Below are 13,734 nucleotides of genomic sequence, written 5' to 3'. Positions count from 1 at the left end.
TAGTCCTAACACATGTTCTCCCTTTAGAAGTTTATGAAGGTTCTTCATCCCAACATGTGCTAGACGGTGATGCCACAGCCAGCCCATGCTAGTCTTAGCTATTAAGCATGCATCTAGATTGGCCTCCTCTTTCGAAAAATCAACTAAGTAGAGTTTGTCGTCTAATACACCCTTAAACGCTAATGAACCATCACTCCTTCTAAAGACAGAAACATCTATATTTGTAAATAGACAATTATAACCCATGTTACATAATTGACTCACAGACAATAAGTTGTACCCGAACGATTCAACTAAGAACACATTGGAGATAGAATGCTCGGATGTAATGGCTATCTTTCTCAATCTTTTAACCTTGCCTTGGTTACCATCTCCAAAGATGATCAAATCCTGTGAATCCTTGTTTTTGACGTAGGAGGTGAACATCTTCTTCTCCCTCGTCATGTGGTTTATGCATCCACTGTCGACAATCCAGCTTGAGCCCCCGGATGCATAAACCTGCAAGACAATTTACGCTTGGGTTTTAGGTACCCAACTCTTGTTGGGTCCTACAAGGTTAGTTACAATAGCCTTTGGAATCCAAATACAAGTCTTGTCTCCCTTGCATTTAGATCCCAACTTTCTAGCAACTACTTTTTCATTCTTACATACAAGCGCAAATGAAATATTGCAAGCATGGTAAATAGTGGAAGGTTCATTACACACTCTCCTAGGCACATGATACACAACGTGATTTCTCCTAGGCTTACCATGCACAAAAGTAGAGCTAGAGGCAAACATAGCATGTGAATTAAAGGCATCATGATCATAACTCCTATTATAATGAGCATTCCTAGAAAATTTTCTATCATTATAAATGAAAGCATGATTCCTTTGAGCACTATTAGCCATAGGGGCCTTCCCTTTCTCCTTGTTGGGAATGGGAGCCCTTTGGCTTATTAAGTTCTTGGCTTCCTTTCGAAAGCCAAGTCCATCCTTAATTGAGGGGTGTCTACCAACGGTGTAGGCATCCCTAGCAAATTTTAACTTATCAAAATCAACCTTGCAAGTCTTAAGTTGAGCATTAAAACTTGCCACCTCAACATTTAATTTAGTAATGGACGCAAGATGTTCATCACAAGCATCAATATCAAAATCCTTGCATCTATTGCAAATTACAACATGTTCTACACATGAACTAGATTTATTAGCTACCTCTAGCTTAGCATTTAAATCATCATTCAAAGTCTTTAAACTAGAGATAGATTCATGGCAAGCAGATAACTCAGAAGATAGCATTTCATTTCTCTTAGTTTCTAAAGCAAGAGATTTTTGCACACTAACAAATTTATCATGCTCCTCATATAAAATATCCTCTTGTTTTTCTAACAATCTATCCTTTTTATTTAGAGCATCAATTAATTCATTGATCTTTTCTACCTTAGCTCTACATAAACCTTTGAATAAGTTAGAGTAATCTACTTCATCATCACTAGAATCATCATCGCTAGAAGTAGTGTATTTAGGGGTATCACGAACACTTACCTTCTTCTCCTTGGCCGTGAGGCAAGTGTGTCGTTCATTGGGGAAGAGAGAGGACTTGTTGAAGGCCAAGGCTGCCAGTCCTTCATCGTCGGATGAAGAGCAGTCTGAATCCCATTCTTTGCCAAGGTGAGCCTTGCCTTTCGCCTTCCTATAGCTTTTCTTCTTCTCCTTCTTCCCATGTCTTTCTTCCCCCTGGTCATTTTCATTATCGGGACATTGAGCAATAAAATGACCAGTCTTACCGCATTTGAAGCAGGAGCGCTTTCCCCTTGTCTTATTCTTGTTGGGGTACTCCTTACATCCTTTTAGTGCAGTCTTGAAGCGCTTGATGATAAGCGCCATCTCATCTTCGTTGAGGCCAGCGGCCTCCACTTGTGCCACCTTGCTTGGTAGCGTCTCCCTGCTACTGGTTGCCTTGAGGGCAATGGTTTGAGGCTCGTGGACGGGTAGTGGACCATTTAGAGCATCGTCCACATATCGAGCCTCCTTCACCATCATGTGTCCGCTCACGAATTATCCGAGTATCACCTCGGGCATCATCTTGGTGTACCTAGGGTTTTCACAAATGAGATTGACAAGATGGGGGTCAATTACCGTAAATGACCTTAGCATTAGTCGGACGACGTCGTGGTCCGTCCATCTTGTGCTTCAATAGCTTCTAATCTTGTTGACCAGGGTCTTGAGCTTGTTGTATGTTTGTGTTGGCTCCTCTCCCCTGATCATCGCAAACCTTCCCAGTTCGCCTTCCACCAACTCCATTTTGGTGATCATGGTGGCGTCGTTTCCCTCATGCGATATCTTGAGGGTGTCCCATATTTGCTTGGCGTTGTCCAAGCCGCTCACCTTGTTGTATTCATCCCTGCACAAGGATGCTAGCAAAACAGTGGTAGCTTGTGCATTCTTATGAATTTTTTCATTAATAAACACCGGGTTATCCGTACTATCGAAATGCATTCCATTTTCAACTATCTTCCAAATACTAGGATGGAGAGAAAATAAGTGACTACGCATGTTGTGACTCCAAAAAGAGTAGTCTTCTCCATCAAAGTGTGGAGGTTTACCAAGTGGAATTGAAAGTAAATGAGCATTGGAATTGAACGGAATACGAGAATAATCAAATGAATAGTTTTGATTAACCGGTTTCTTTTTAGACGAGTCATCGTCGTCGTCTCTTGGTAAAGAAGAGGAGGTGTCGCTGTCATAGTAAATGATCTTCTTGATGTGCCTCTTCTTCTTCCCGTCCCTCTTCTTGTGACTCGATCCTAAGTCAATGGGCTTGTCGTCCCTTGGCTCGTTGAAGAGGGACTCCTTGTCGTTGACCATCATCCCCTTTCCCTTAGGATCCATCTCTTCGGGCGATTAGTCCCTTAGATGAAGAGAACGGCTCTGATACCAATTGAGAACATCTAGAGAGGGATGAATAGGTGATCCTGTAAAATTCAACACTAATAGCCACAAAACTTAGTTATAAAAGTTAGAACGGCTAAGTAGCTTGAAACAAGCTCTTGTGAACACAGACAATCAAAGAGAAAGCACACAAGAGACACGCAATTTTATCCCGTGGTTCGGCCAAGTAACACTTGCCTACTTCCACGTTGTGGCGTCCCAATGGACGAGGGTTGCACTCAACCCCTTTCAAGTGATCCGATGATCAACTTGAATACCACAGTTTTTCCTTTCTTAGTCTTTCTCCCGTTTGCGAGGTATCTCCACAACTTGGAGCCCCTCGCCCTTACAATGATGATCACAAAAGAAGCACAGAAGTAAGAGAGGGGAGAGCAACACACAAGACTCAAATCACAGCACAATCACGCACACAAGTCACAACTTGAGCTCAAAACACAACCCACGGAGTTCACAACTCAAATGGAGCTCAAGTCACTATCTCAAAGAATCAAATGCGCGAAGTTGGAGTCTTAGAATATTTCTTGTAAGCTTGGGTGACTCCTCCATGCGCCTAGGGGTCCCTTTTATAGCCCCAAGGCAGCTAGGAGCCGTTGGAGGCCAACAAGGAAGGTCATCCTTGCCTTCTGTCGGGTGGCGCACCGGACAGTCCGGTGCACCACCGGACAGTCACTGTAGACGGTCCGGTGCCGATCTCTTTCCTATTCTGGCGCAGATGACCGTTGAACCTTCGGGCCAGTTGGCGCACCGGACACTGTCCGGTGCACACCGGACAGTCTGGTACCCCCTGCCGACCGTTGGCGTGGGCCACGCATCACCCGTGGATTGCGCGGTCGACCGTTGCGCTGGCGACCGTTGGCTCACCGGATAGTCCGGTGCACCACCGGACAGTCCGATGAATTATAGCCATACGCCGTCGATTTTTCCCGAGAGTGGCCTGTTCACCGGAGGTTGGCCTGGCGCACCGGACACTGTCCGGTGCACCACCGGACAGTCCGATGTGCCAAGCCAAGCTGGACTTCGGCTGCACCCAGCCAAGTCTTTTGCAATTCTTTTCTTCTTTTCTCTGTTTCTAGCACTTTAGACAATATATGTTAGTACTCAACACAATGTACTAAGTCTAAAAATGTACCTTGTTACATGATTTGTACTTCTTGCCTGTTTGGCACATAATCAACTCACTTAATATGTGTTGGACACTTAATCACCAAAACATTATAGAAATGGCCCAAGGGCACATTTCCCTTTCAGATACCCGACATATAGGGACCAGATTTACGAGGGCCACAACCATAACACTCTTTGTCATGAACCACTCAACTTCCAAGATTTCCTCTACGACGAAACTTCCCCACTTACACCAGAGCTACAGGCGACACCCAGGCCACTACTATACATGCCTCCTATACTGCCAATGTATGATGGCCTAACTGATCCAAAGCAATTCCTTATGAGCTACAAAGCTACCATATCCTCATATGGTTGTAACTCAACAGTCATGGCGAAGTCCTTCGTCATGGCGGTCAGGAATGTGGCCTAGACCTGGTACTCGTTGCTTCGACTAAGAAATGTTACGTCATGGCAGAAGTTGAAGGAAATGATCCTCACCAGCCCCAAGGATTCCATTCAAAGCCAGTCACTTCACAAGCTCTGTTTCAGGGTACCTAGGATCCAAACAAATACCTTCAATCGTTCGTCCGAAGATTCCTTTGTCTTCGAGCTCAAGCATTAGTAGTCCAATACGACATCATCATCGAAGCCATGGTCAAGGGGCTTAGGGTAGGACAACAGCACAATACTTCGCAAGAAAGCCTCCACATTCTATTGAGAAATTACTACAAAAGATGGATGGATACATAAGAGCCTACAATGACTTTCGCTAGAGAAGGGAGGAGTTACATAGATACACTGAAGCCGCCTAGGGCTTCGGAGGAAGATTCAACACAAGGCATGTTCGAAGTATTAACAACCCAGTGCAGGGAGAAGAAAAAACAGCTCAATCTCATGGTCAGTCTGGCCAACAATAGGCAAGCTCCCAACAACAGCCGTCTCACAACACATTTTGCCCACCTCCTTCGAGAGGGGGAAGGGGAGGCCGAAGCTTTGGTGGCAGGTTTAATGCGCCTCCAAGAAAGCCATTTTGCCTGTTTTGTGGTGAGGACAAAGGCCACACAACGAGAACCCGCCACCATATAATTAACAAGCAAAAAGAACTTGCTTCATCAGCTACTCAACCATCTTAGTCGAAGGAGGTGTTCAGTACATCTTCGTACTATTCACCGTATGTCCCTTAGTATGTTTAACCCCAGTCACACCCAGTCACAAGAGCCAATGATACATTTGGCTTCAGCCTCAAATGCTTCAAGCAACCCAGTAAGGAGCACATGGTCACCCTCCGTCTCCTTCATCCTAGGACCACCTCCCTATGACCAAGTTCCTGTTGGTCATCTCAAGTTCCTAGTGCAAGATCTACAAAAAAGGGGCAGAAGGGAGGGATCCGAAACTGGTATTGTCAACAACATGGTCCCGAATACGAAGCATATATACTAAGGACCCCAAGGGGCTGGATGATGGATACCTGAAGCTACTAAGAAGAAATTGTTTCACATTTACGTTCATTTGCAGAACTCTTTTCTATTACACAATTCAATGTAACAAATGAGTTGGCACCTTCGAATGCAAAGCTATGATTTATTCACCTAAGTAACGGTGAAAAAGCTCCGAAGTCGTTACTAAGGGAATGCAGAGCTACGATTTATTCACCTAAGTAACGGTGAAAAAGCTGTGAAGTCGTTCTTAAGGGATTGTAGAGCTATGATCCATTCACCTAAGTAACAGCGAAAAGTTCTGAAGTCGTTCCTAAGGGAATGCAGAGCTACGATTCATTCACCTAAGTAACGATGAAAAAGCTCTGAAGTCGTTCCTCAGGGAATACAGAGCTACAATTCATTCAAAGTAATGGTGAAAAATCTCTGAAGCCATTCCTAAGGGAATTCAGAGCTACGATTCATTCACCTAAGTAATAGTGAAAAAGCTTCAAAGTCGGGTAACGATGAAAAATCTCCAGACTTACCCCTAAGGGAGTGTAGGCATAAATTTAGTTTACTCTGAAGCCATCTTTATAAAGAAGCATTCCTTTGTAATGTGTGAAAAGAAAGGAATGTGTTTTTCGCCTTCGACTCAAAAACGCTAATTAAGTAAACTTTCACACAACACAAAAGAAAGTAAGGTAGCAGAAATGAATAAAAAAAGTACGAATATGTTACAAGACACTAGAAAAGTTTGGAGTCTTCGAACACTTTGTACCAACAAAATATTACAATAAATAATCATTGTGCCCCCACATTGTCTCTTCAATTTTCTTTATGGCCTTGCATCATCTCATCATAAATATGCTCACAGATTTTAAGGGCAACATCATCTGCGGCGTTCTTTGCAGTTCTGGCAGCCATTGATTCGGCTTCAATGACATTGGCTTCAGTATGCTTTACTTCAATGGTGGTTTAATCTAGTCTAATCTAGCCTACTCAACAAGGCGAATGGTAACATTATCGAGATGGCGTTTGTGTACCTTAGCATATGGAAAGACAATTGTCTTTTGCAAAAGGAGGAAATGTATTATAATGGATAAGAACATGTTGTGACAAATAATAGTCAATGTCAATTGTTCACTTGTGAGGTTCTCTTTTTAAGTCCATAGGATGTCTAGCTCTCTAAACTAATTCTGCAAAATGATTTAGTGTGCATGCAAAACATAAAGAGCATCATTTAGTAATACCTGCTGAAGACAAATTATATAAGGGGCTGTCACCACCTGATACTTCAACACACCGGTGTTTATAACCTCATAATGCATGGTTGCATAAACCATACTATAAGGGCTCAGCATCACCTTTGGCCGGTCATATAAATAGACCCTCCTTTATTTTTTGCTGCCCAATTTACTCATCCTAATTTAAGTGGAACTGTGCCGGTTGTCATATATCCAAATGACCATCCTAGACACAACCATAAACAAAAAAGTATGAATAAACAGGCTTCCCGACATGACTGTTCAATGGCAAATGAATCAATCATCGCTCGGAAGGAAGCAATTGTTGTTCACTCACCAGTCCCCTCATGTCGTCATGATATTTATGTCGACACTCGATATCATCCTCTTCTGCATACTTGTGGCTCAGGAAACCTACTCCTCAATGATTCAAAGGTAGATTAGCGTGCATGTACCGTAACTATTCAAATGACCAAGATATAATCATCGTTTAATCCAACATCATAGAATCTCAGAATCAGTTCGTAATGGGCGAGACAGTACATATGGGCATTTTTCACTATTATCTTACAAACTAACAAAGAAAACGAGTCACACTAGCGTATAATAACAATAAAAAAAAGAAAACTTCAGTCCAGGGCAGCTGGCAAGATAGGGCAAGCAAGAAATCGCAGACACAAGAGTTTAACCTACTCTCTTTTTTTCTTAATAATGTCATTAAAACGAACGTCTGATATAGTCTCTTCTTTCTTTTCCACAAAAGAAACCACCACCCACCACCAGAATGTTGCCTTTAAAACTAGCTTTTCACTCAATGAAACTTGAACCTAACTAATCATCATCTTTTTTTGTTCTTTTCTTTTTTTCTTTTTTTGATGCCATATAGAAGCTAGGAACCACCAACCATGGCAGGCACATTCAACCAAAAGAAAAAGGAAAATGGAAATGGAAATGGAAATGAAAGCCTTGGCAGACAGGGAGGGGTAAAAGATTAACCCAGAAGGGCAAAAAGGGAAAAAACTGTGGGTGAGACCAAAAAAAAAAAGCTCCGGATGGGCCACTACTAGACGTCACAACAGTCAACCCGGACAGGCATCGAGCCGATTGTCACCACACCAACTGCGCTAGTTTTACGGTCAGCTTCCACTGCCGCCCTGGAACCGATCTTGAGAGAAGCAAGTTTGGCAGCGGCCCTCTGCTCCTCGCAACCCTCTTGAACTGCGCTCGAACAGCCGCTGACCCCATTTAACCGCTTCTCAGGTGCTTCTTCCTGTGAGCACTGGGCAGGGACGCTGTCCGCATGCTGCTTTGGATTTTCGACCTTCTTCCAGCGCTGCTGCTGCTGCTTCCCCTCCGCACCTGCCGCCTTCAAGCCTGAAGCTGGCGGGTGGTTAGTTGCAGTTTTCGCTGCCTCCTCTTGGCCCTGATTGCCGCTGCAACGACATCCCTGAGGTCCATTCTCTTTCTCGGCCTCGCTAGCCTGCTCTTCGGAGACGCACGGATCCTGAGGCTTGATCACCTTGGTATCGTGGGGCTTCTCGGCCGCATTTTGTATCCCAGATGTCCTGTCTACAAGTACGCTCCTGGATTCTCTCTGCTCAGTGCCAGACTCATCTTTTGTACGCTGTGAGACAGGTACAAAGTCTGGAGCATTCGAACTTAGCTTGCACCTTCTGTGTGCCCTCTTTTGCGCCTCTTCTGCCTCATAGCTCATAAAATCATCAAAAAGGCAGTACCGCACTTTGATGTCTTTGAAGATATTGATCACAGACATTCCAGGGAGGTATGGTACCTGCAAATGAGACATTGGGACAGATCACGACACGAGGCATCCAGATTCATACGGCAGCAAAGTAACTAGGCAGCTGGCTACAGAAATGCTCGAGAGAAATAAAACTGCTTCCTGAAATCAAACAATTTAACAGTAGTAAAAACAAATCAAACGTAAAACAGGACATGCCAGACTTACTTCCTGTGTATCTCTGCTGTGCGTCACAGGCTTGTTTTCGTTATTCTGCAGTGTGATATGCTGCAAAGAACCATTTGGTATGTCTTTAACGATGTGCCATCTCACAGGAAAGCATCCGGTCCATTTATCCTGACACCAGAAGTCCATGTCCTTGTGAAAATCAACAGGTCCGACCATCTCAGCCATGCCACAGAAGTGCCCACTACCATTGACCTGATAAACATAATAAAAATTTTCAATTGTTAGCCTTCGAGCATGATAAATGTTATCAATGTTCAATAAATAGATACTCACAGAGAAGAACAAGAAAACCGGACACTTAGTAGAATGCCTCCTCGATATCCTGTCAGCATCCCTGAATGCGCTATCTAGCTTGCTGTTTCCACTGGAGGAACTTGACCATACACCATATTTTATCGATTTGTGCACATCTGCCTCACCAATTGACTTGATAACAAAGAACTTTGCATACATATAGTCGAGTCGGAGATCATCTCTGTTGTACTGGTCGGTTCTTATAACGATTGTCCCATCCGGATTACCAACAGGGAGCCTTGTTGTGTGAGACTTCACAATTATAGCAGGCCTCTGATTGCTTGGTTTCTCAGAATCAACTAAGCTATGCGCTTTTTGGCCAGTAGCATTTAGATGGCCACTTGACTTTGAAGATGGTTGGAATTTCTCGGCAGCAGCCCACTTCCGAAGATCAGACCCAGCAGCACATCCAAGACAATTGTTTCCAGACAAATGTGCTGATACCTGTCATAAATAAGACATGTCAGTTGGGAACAGATGACACACATCTTACTACAAGTAAAACATGTTATATTTAAAGAAAAACCAGTACAATATTTATATACCATGCATCCGCTTGCCACTATAGAAGCAAATCACAGTTTGCTAAAGACCTACCCCTCCTCCCCGACTAAATTAGGGCCCACAGTACAGAGTAGACGTAGAAAAACCTCTCACGAGGTAACCTAACTCCACCATTGGGTTTAAGTAAAACAAGCCCTACACATATTCATGTCCAGAACAATCATAGATGGAATGTGCTTATAATTTCAGAGTTCATTTAGCTAAAAGTAATCCCAAAAACAAAAAAGAAACGACCCTTATAAGTTACTGAAAGTTAACTTTTGAATGAATTCCAAAACTTAGGTTCCTTGCTGAAGCCGTTTTAATGAACTACCACTACCCCACCTGAAGCTGTTAGACTACCCGTCTAGGGTTTGGGGTGTTCCCCCTGTAATTACCATCTCACCCTCACTGTATTGGGCCTGGCCCATTTACCGAGTCTATTAATACCACTCCTAGCCATGTTTAGGGTTAAGGTTCGCATTCCAATATGGTATCAAATTAGGTTTAGGTTCCAACAGCAGCCACAGCCGCCGGGGGCTTTCTCCTCCACCAGCGCCAGTACGCCATCGACATCCTGGAGCGGGCTGGCATGTCTGACTGCAAGCCCTGCTCCACGCCTGTCGACACTCAGGCGAAGCTCTCTGAGGACGACGGGCCTCCGGTCGCCGACGCGACGTCATACCGGAGCCTCACCGGCGCGCTCCAGTACCTCACGTTCTCCAGGCCCGACATCGCTTACGCCGTCCAGCTGGTGTGCCTGCACATGCACACTCCGCGGGAGCCCCATCTCACTGCGCTCAAGCGGATTCTGCGCTACTTCCGCGGCTCCCTCGACTACGGCCTCCTACTCCGCCCATCCCCGACGTCGGAGCTCGTGGTCTACACCGACGCTGACTGGGCTGGCTGTCCCGACACGCGCCGGTCCACCTCCGGCTACGCCGTGTTCCTGGGCGCCAACCTCGTCTCTTGGGCCGCCAAGCGGCAGCCCGTCGTCTCTCGCTCCAGCGCTGAGGCCGAGTACCGTGCCGTGGCCAACGGTGTGGCAGAGGCCTCCTGGCTGCGCCAGCTCCTCCACGAGCTCCGCAGTCCCCTTCAGCGCGCCACTCTCGTCTACTGCGACAACGTCAGTGCGGTCTACCTCTCCACCAACCCCGTGCAGCATCAGCGCACGAAGCACGTAGAGATCGACCTGCACTTCGTCCGCGAGCGTGTCGCTGCCGGTGACGTTCGGGTTCTCAGCGTCCCCACCACGCTGCAGTTCGCCGACATCTTCACCAAGGGACTACCGTCGAGTGTATTCTTAGACTTTCGATCCAGTCTCAACATCTGTACAGGATAGAGTTGTGACTGTGGGGGGTGTTAGACTACCCGTCTAGGGTTTGGGGTGTTCCCCCTGTAATTACCATCTCACCCTCACTGTATTGGGCCTGGCCCATTTACCGAGTCTATTAATACCACTCCTAGCCCTGTTTAGGGTTAAGGTTCGCATTCCAATAGAAGCAATCCTGGAAAAAGATTCAGCGTGAAGACCAGACATCCAGTGGTGTGATAGTGATAGTGATACAATGAGTGAACTAAGTTACCTAATAAACATTCAAATAAAAAGTCAAGTTTGATTACAATTGTGTGAACATGTTCATCAGGGATAAGATTATCATGTGAAGGAGGTGCAATACATGCCATACACGAAAAGGCAAATCTTACAGTGGTTCAGGAAAGTTAATGATTCCTTTTATAGATAAGAATTAATCACAAATACACTGTAACTTGACAAAAGAAAGGCCAGACAGTAATAACTTATAAATTTGCTTACCTGAGAAGCATGAGGGAGTTTAGCAGGAATCATACATCTATCTGGCAACTCTTGCTTCTGTGGAACTGAATTGTGCAGCTGAACCTTTGGTGGCTTTGCATAGTCCTGGAACTGCTTTGAAGGGACAATAGTAGACTGTACATGTGGATGCATAACAATGTCACTTTTTGTGGTGACGGGAGCAATTAAAGGAAATGCTGCATTTGCAGATGTTGCAGCATAACCTGGTATGCCAGGAAGAAATGCAACATTGGAGTTGGAGTGAAGATGTGTGGTCGCGCTTCCCAAGGCACTATCTTGTGCATAAGGAAGAACAGCTGGAATATAATAGGATGTCTGGGCTATTTGGCATGTGGAGTTAGCAGGGTCAGCAACATACTCCTGAGGCATAAATGAGCCATCGGGTACGAAAGAAGGATCAGAAGGGTAAGAACTGTAGGTAGGATGCACAGATCCGTTGTCTGGGGCTGCGTAGTATACGCATTGCATGCCTTCAGTCTGCAAACAACCCGAAAGGAATGGACATGTTAGAGCACATGTCTGTAAAGGGCACCAATTAAGTATCAAGTCTTTTGTATTGTATATACTAACCGGATAGAAATTATCTTGGCCATCATATCCTAAAGAGCTCGACTGGTTACACCATTCCATCTGTGATCCAACTTCTGCATTTGACAAATTGGTTACCATGAAATGAAATACTGAAAGGAGGTAAGCACCAAGGACAGGCATAATACAAAGATAGGACATTTCCTTTTACCTGCATAACCATATTGGTAGGGAGTTGCAGTAGCAGGAACAAAAACATTTTGTCCATACATTACATCAGGAGTCATTCCCATCTCCATGCAATTCACACTTTTGAACAAGCACAACTCCAATGCTCAGAGTCGGCTGGAATTAAAAGTAATAGGGCTGTTACTGATGTCATTCCATGCATAAAATAGATAAATAGAGCTGAAGGTCTGATCACTAAAAACATAGCAAGGTGTCCTGCATCACATCATTGTTCATAACCATTTTGCATCAATGCTCAACAAGCTATGGGAAGAGACACAGATAAAATGAAGAGTAGACCGGTATAGAAAGATGTGCCACAAAAGAATAAGTAAAAGTTATGTGTGGAAGTCACCGGAAACGGACGACATCATCACCAAGTTTGTTGTTGATAAAATAATAGACCAAGCAGCCATATGTCTGCATTTTAACCGATGATTTATATATCCATAAAGGCACAAGACCAATTTCATGGTCAATTAAAAAACATTATTCTTGCATTAGTACATGTATGACACATCTAAGTTTGGAAGGATACTATTACAGGTTGAACCTTTGGCTGTTTGCAAATTTAGGGTAGACATCAAGGACGGTAACCGAATCATATCTCTCCACATAGATTTGTAATAGCATACAAAACTATGTGCAAGTAATGACCGACTGTTTCCAAACCCCACCTAAAACAGAGCACCAACCTAAACCTACGACTCTGGCCTGGTGAAACATGGTAACTAGTTCCTCGACGGAGCTGTTAATGGTATCTGTAAGCAAACGCCGTGTCCTAATCATTGTGCACAAGTGGAAAAATAGGGGGTTCTCTCACGCACATGCACGGCGTCGATGATCATTGTGGAAAACTGAACCTAAGGTTTGCCATCCTAATTTTGTCTATTTCAGCCAAGGGGCCATAGGTGACAGGTGGTGGGCACGCCTAAACACAAGCATCTTGTACGCACACATAGTAGCAAGCATACAGGCAGCCCTGAGCAATGATTTCACGCCGTTTGATAGTATCCTTTATTCCCTTTCTTTTGACCTCGTTGAAGACAGCAAAGGGGGCGAATTTGCAGGACAGAACTAATCCCAACCTAGAGCATAGCACAGACAGATACAGAGGCAGCCGGCTTACCTTGCTCCTCCGGGCGGAGTGGCCTCCGATCCTTTGCTTTGCCGGTGATACAGTGGAAGGACTGGAAACGAGAGAGGAGAGGTCAGGCGAGGAGGATCATGGCGGGCGTCGCGGGGAAGGATTAAGGCAAGGACGGCGTAGATCCGGCCATTAGATTCCATCCGCATCCGCCGATTGACTGGCGCGCGACCAAAATCGATGGCGGATCCGGCCGGAGAAAGATCCGGTGCGGTGCGGTGCGGTGCCGTGCGTGTAGACTCACCCGAAACGGAACGGAGGGAGGGAGGAAGGTCGCCGGAGGGGAACGATTCCTTGGCCCGAGGAGATCCTGCAGGCGACGGGGAGGGGGGAGCGCTTGGGTTGTGGTTGACAGATGTAGGCGTCGTGCGCGAGTAACCCTAGCGCGAGGTCGGTTCGGTTCCAAAAGAAAAGAAAAAAAACAGTCGGGCCAGGCTGCGTGGCCAGATCGATTTGGTCTGGGCCGT

General features: G+C 45.1%; 1 protein-coding gene across 2 annotated transcripts; it reads right to left on the bottom strand.

Annotated features, from left to right (window-relative positions):
• Positions 1 to 7,368: 7,368 nt before the first annotated feature.
• Positions 7,369 to 13,671, bottom strand: LOC100383436 (uncharacterized). 2 transcript variants are annotated; one of them, XM_035959724.1, is made up of 8 exons: positions 13,512 to 13,671; positions 13,250 to 13,310; positions 12,104 to 12,540; positions 11,935 to 12,008; positions 11,344 to 11,841; positions 8,964 to 9,428; positions 8,670 to 8,882; positions 7,369 to 8,492 (listed from the first exon to the last, which is right to left on the bottom strand). In XM_035959724.1, the coding sequence occupies exons 3-8, from the start codon at positions 12,189 to 12,191 to the stop codon at positions 7,764 to 7,766; spliced, it is 2,067 nt and encodes a 688-aa protein (XP_035815617.1). In that variant the 5' UTR covers positions 12,192 to 12,540; positions 13,250 to 13,310; positions 13,512 to 13,671; the 3' UTR covers positions 7,369 to 7,763. The 2 variants fall into 2 exon arrangements, with proteins under 2 accessions (XP_035815617.1, NP_001169557.1); NM_001176086.1 differs by having other exon boundaries at positions 7,524 to 8,492; positions 12,104 to 12,237; positions 13,512 to 13,590.
• Between the last annotated feature and the right edge of the window lie 63 nt (positions 13,672 to 13,734).

This window comes from Zea mays, chromosome 6 (genome assembly GCF_902167145.1).
Source record: "Zea mays cultivar B73 chromosome 6, Zm-B73-REFERENCE-NAM-5.0, whole genome shotgun sequence".
In the NCBI taxonomy this organism is placed as follows: Eukaryota; Viridiplantae; Streptophyta; class Magnoliopsida; order Poales; family Poaceae; genus Zea; species Zea mays.
This window is presented reverse-complemented; position numbering and strand designations above follow the sequence as displayed.